Here is a 5,231-nt window from a genome sequence, read left to right as displayed (position 1 = left end):
TTCTACTTAGACTTTTGTTTTTAACAGTGGGAAAAATTAACATAACTGATAACATGTATTTTTCTATATTTTATTTTTTAAAAGACTGGTAGGACTTTGGCTGAATGGTTGCCGCTGTCTTCATTAGAAATAAATAATCCAACTTTATCTTTTATTCGTATCCCAGGATTGTTCAGTGGCATGCTATCTCATCGCTCTCCACATGGTGGAGCAGTAGCTGTTCCAACATTTTCTCCCCTTTGCTTTGTCACATTCCTCTTCTTGTCTCTGTTAAACACATACAAATAGCTGTCTCCTCTGGTAGTCAATATATCAGGGCCCATTTCTATGTTACTTGAGCAAAATGGTTGCAACTTTAGCATGGTTGTATCAACGTGCGGTGGCTCAAGTGGTTAAGATGCTGAACTGCAGGCTGTGGAAGGTCGGTAGTGCAGCAGTTCGAGACCCGAGTTGCCGCATGACGGAGTGAGCTCCCGTCTCTAGTTCCAGCTCCTGCCAACCTAGCAGTTCGAAAGCAAGAAATTGCAAGTAGATAAATAGGTACTGCTTTGGTGGGAAGGTAACAGCGTTCCGTGCGCCTTGGTGTTTAGTCAGGCCGGCCACATGACCACGGAAACATCTTCGGACAGCGGTGGCTCTTCGGCTTTGAAACGGAGATGAGCACCACAACCCTAGAGTCGGACTCGACTGGCTTTCAAGCAAGGGAACCTTTACCTTTATCAACGTGAGATCTTGAGATGACCACTACAGTAAATTTAAGTCACAGATCACATTGGAAACAAATAATAAATAAAAAAGCATCACTAATAAAATAGCATTAGAAGATATAAAACTCTTCAAGTTGTCGCATTAATGTGTAGCAGATGTGGATATCATAAGAGACAAAAATTTGGCCACAGCTCGCACTACCTCAGGATTTACATCAGCCAACAGAAAAGAAACATCCTGGGTTTCAGTGGCAAAATTGGATACTGTTATGATAATGGTTAAAAAATGAAGAAAGGACTGGAAAGACTGGCATGGGAAGTAATCATGTCATACGCCCTTCTCACATGTTTTCTGCAGTTCTAACACCCTCAAACAACAGACCTGCTTTTCGCTGTAGATTTTCTTTTCATCTTCTTTTCTTTTAACTGTAAAAGATCACACCTAGTTGTTTCCTCATACTTAACTGTCAACCTGTGAGAACCAGCCTATGTGTCTTTGTTAGTTGTGCCTTAGTTTGTTGTGTGTTTTCTTTCCATTAAGGTCCTCAATCTCCTACTACTCCCTTAACATCTGGCCAAGAAAAAGGTGGAACAAAATATAACTGGGACCCTTCAGTGTATGACAATGAACTGCCCGTACGATGTCGAAATATCAGTGGTATCCTGTACAAAAACCGACTTGGCTCAGGTAATATGTCCCATCTTAAGAGATGGGCTTGGTATAGTGGTTAAGGGCGCAGACTCTAATCTGGGAGAACCGGGTTTGATTCCCCACTCCTCCACTTGCACCTGCTGGATGACCTTGGGAAAGCCATAGTTCTGATAAGAGCTGTTCTTGAAAAAGAGCAGTTTCTGTCAAGAGCTCTCTCAGCCCCACCTACCTCACAGGGTGTCTGTTGTGGGGAGGGGAAGGGGAAGGAGTTTGTAAGCCGCTCTGGGACTCCCTTGGGTAGTGAAGGGCGGGGTATAAATCCAATCTCTTCTTCCTCTTCTTAAGAAGAATGAAAGAACTCTGCTGGCTCAGGCCAGTGGTCTATCTAGTCCAGCAGACTGTTTCATATAGCAGCTAACAAGTATCTTAGCTGGAGGGCACAGGCATCAAGAACGTCCTCTGATCTTGCCTCACAGCACTGGTATTTGGAGGTCTGCTGCCTCTGTATATGATGGCTTCCTTAACTCACCATGGCTAGTGACTATTGAAGGAACTCTCCTCCACAAATCTGTCTGTCCCCCTTTTAAAGCCGTATCCACTTACAGCCATCCACTAATAGCCATCACATCACCTCCACTGGCAATGAATCCCACAATTTAATTGTTGATTTAAAAAGTATTTCCTTTTTCTGCCATGGATCTGTTGCCCATCAGCTTCACTAGATGCCCCCCCAAGTTCAACTGTTATGTGAGAGGGAGGAAAGGCTCTCTCTTTCTATCCACTTTCTGCGATCCGTGCATAATTTTATAAACCTCTGCCGTGTCTCCCCTTTGCCTTCTTTTTTTCTAAACTGAAAAGTCGTTTCAGACTTGTCACGCTTTCCTTATAACCCCTTGATCATCTTGGTTGCCTTGTTCTTTTTTGATCTGAAAGAATCAGCGTTTCTTCTTAAAGCTTTTCGGGTAAAAGTGGATCAGCTCCCAGCCGCTGTCGAGTCTGTTGCAGAACTGGGTTAGATCATTCCGAAGTTTCATGGCAAATGGTTCTTTTTGCCTGCACTGTGACATCCTCATGAGCCGCAAGGACCACATCGCAGGTGAGAGCCTTTGTTGGCTCCTGCCTCAACTTCAGATATCTTGTTCTGACTTCACAAAGCTCGTTATGTGCACTTTGCTAAATCGGGGCTCTTATTTTTGTAGCAGATGTAGCTGGAAAGACTTTGCCTCATTTTGAGCCTAGGCTGATGATCTTAGGATATGGTTCCGTTGACTGCATACAGGGCCGGCTCCAGCTTATTTTGCACCCTAGGCGAGGATCCCTTCTGGCGTCCCCCCCCCCATGCGCTCCCCCGTTCATCGCCTCCCCGTGTGCCGCCCCCCCCACAATGCCAGTAGCTCAGAAAGTGTTTTTGCTCACAGGACTCCACAGCTTAGAGGGAACATTGCACAGGAGTGTAACTATTTATCCAGGCAAGTCTGGTAAAAGCATTTTGTGCAGCGCAGGAGCGGAGAAATGGGGGGGGTGGCGCAGAGGACGCTGTGCTCGCAGTAAGCGCTTCTGGGCTCACTTGCCAGACTTGGGGAGAAAGAGGCGGCGGTGGCGGTCACCCAGTCAGGGCTTTTGGCAGGGGCGGGGGGGGGCTGGGGGAAGTTTGGCGCCCCTAAGTGCTGGCCCGCCCTAGGCGAACACCTAGTTCGCCTAGTGAGTGAGCCGGCCCTGACTGCATATCGTTCATCTCAGCATCAGATTCTTTAGATTCAGCTTCGTTAGATTCAGCTTCTTTAGATTAGCATCAGACTCTTTAGATTCAGCTCCGTCACCAGGTTTCTGGGTGTCTTCATCAGCATTGTGAGAGGAGGGGGGAAATGGAAGCATCAATTGTAGTCATTTTTGCATAAATCTGTTCTGAATCAGTACCTAGTCTTTTTTTTTTTGTCTTATTTGAGGTGGTCGAGGACGTTGCATTAAGCAAGGGGAGAGCTGGTTCAGCCCCACAGAGTTTGAAGCCATGGCAGGAAGAGCCAGCAGCAAGGACTGGAAAAGAAGCATCCGTTATGCAGGGAGGCCATTACAGTGCCTTATTCACGTAAGACAGAGCTTTCTCCTACTCTGCTGAGGCTGGAAAGGCCGTGTTTCTCGTCACTGGGGTTTAAAGCAACTGGACAAAATGTTAATCGCATTCATAGTCACAGCCTAGGAGTGTTACAGCCTGATTCCAGGCATAGAAGTTCAATATTTCTTGGTAAGTGTGCTTGGGTCCACAGCCTTAGAGAGATTATGGAATAGAATAGAAAGATGCATTAATTCTGCGGAACAAAGGAGGTCCAAGAAAGGCCGTCTAGCAGATTACCTTAAAAAGTTTCGTTTATTTCATTCAGAAGCAGCTAATTCCACTCCTAACCTCTGGACATGGGAACAGGAGAAGCAGACTGAGTCTTGCACATCTTTTCCAGGACATCTTGTTCACATACCTGTTTTGATTGTGTGCTACCTTCAGTGAGCTTAGCATGGCTGTTATCTTCACAATAACCAGGGGTCATTTGGGGCCGGAGCACGCCGGAGCTCTGTTCCGGCAGCCCAGGAGCAGGCACAAGCCTCGCCCCCAGCTCCCTGCCCTGCGCGCCGCAGTAGCAGCGCAACCTTCCCATGATATTCTATGGCCCCATATTCTATGACTCCAAAGAGAAGGGGTTTAAACTTTAAATCCCTTCTCTCTCCCCCCCCCCTGCCTTGGCAGGCCTGCTGGGGAAGCAAAAGGGGGGGGCATCTTCAAAAGCCTCCCCTTCCCCAGTCGGTTTAAACCCCTTCTCAGCTGGAGAAGGGAAGGGAAGGCTTTTGAAAATGCCCCCCTTTGCCTCTTGACACTTCTCTTCTCTTTGACCCCCCCCCCCGCCTGGGGAAGGGGAGGGTTTTGAAGATGCCTCCCCCGTTTTGCTTCCCCTTCTGACATCACTTCCGGTTATGTCAGGGGGCGTGGCATGTGCTAATGGCCTATTATGCTAATATCCCATTAGGCATGCTAATGAGCTCCTGCAGCTCTTTTTCTACGAAATGACTCTGTTAGGTCAGTGCAGCTTTGAGATGGTGACTATGGGACACTCACTGGCAATGCAGTCCAACCCAAGCAGAGTTATACCCTTCTACATCCATTGAGGTTATTTGGTTTAGAAGGGTAGAACTCTGTTTAGGATTGTGCTGCTGATGGGCTGCTGCACTGCAGCACAGGGATTTTGATCCAGATAACCCTATCGTTAGTCCAACACTAGCCAGACTGGCTTTGCCACAGCTATAACAGCATCTTATATACGGCAAGCAAGGCAGAGCAAGGCACCTGGAAACAAAAGGAAAACTCCTTGTTGGGTCACTAAGCTAGTTCAGTCCATTAGGACTTGCTTTCTCACAAGCTTTAAGGTGGAGTGCAGGAGTTGCTGCTGCTTTGGTACAGGGGGCTGGGCCAAATTCTGGTGCTAGGAACTCTAAACTTGAGCATATTCAGCATTGGGGTGTGCACTCGGTATATACCGAGGCGCAACTCTGCGAGTGAACTCAGCTAGTTTAAAGTTTAAATCCCTTTTCCATTATCCTCTATGGGGACAGTCTCCATAGGGCAGTGGTGACGAACCTATGGCACGGGTGCCAGAGGTGGCACTCAGAGCCCTCTCTGTGGGCACACGTGCCATCGCCCCAGCCAGGCCCAGACCATCATTAAAGTGTCGAATTCTCTGCCAAATAATGTTAAGTAAATGAAAGCATTTGGGATTGCTTTCCTTCCTTTGTTTGGATCATCTTTAGTTAATGTATGAGTTGTTTTTTCTAAAGTAAAACCTCAATATTCAGGTTGAATTGCCGTGTTGGCACTTTGCGATCAATAA

At 47.0% G+C, this 5,231-nt stretch overlaps 1 protein-coding gene across 1 annotated transcript in view; it reads left to right on the top strand.

Moving 5' to 3' along the window:
- Positions 1-1,248: 1,248 nt before the first annotated feature.
- DEAF1 (DEAF1, transcription factor) overlaps positions 1,249-5,231 on the top strand; it is a gene marked incomplete at its 5' end in the record, with an annotated part of 39,283 nt that continues 35,300 nt past the window's right edge. The window contains 2 exons of the mRNA XM_015414109.1: positions 1,249-1,395; positions 3,306-3,445. Coding sequence (XP_015269595.1) covers positions 1,249-1,395; positions 3,306-3,445 — 287 coding nt within the window. The remainder of the gene's footprint in view (positions 1,396-3,305; positions 3,446-5,231) is intronic.

The sequence above is a fragment of the Gekko japonicus genome, unplaced genomic scaffold (genome assembly GCF_001447785.1).
Source record: "Gekko japonicus isolate JY-2015 unplaced genomic scaffold, Gekko_japonicus_V1.1 scaffold3794, whole genome shotgun sequence".
NCBI lineage: Eukaryota > Metazoa > Chordata > Lepidosauria > Squamata > Gekkonidae > Gekko > Gekko japonicus.
Note: the sequence above shows the minus strand (reverse complement) of the source record. Positions and strands in the feature narration are given on the sequence as shown.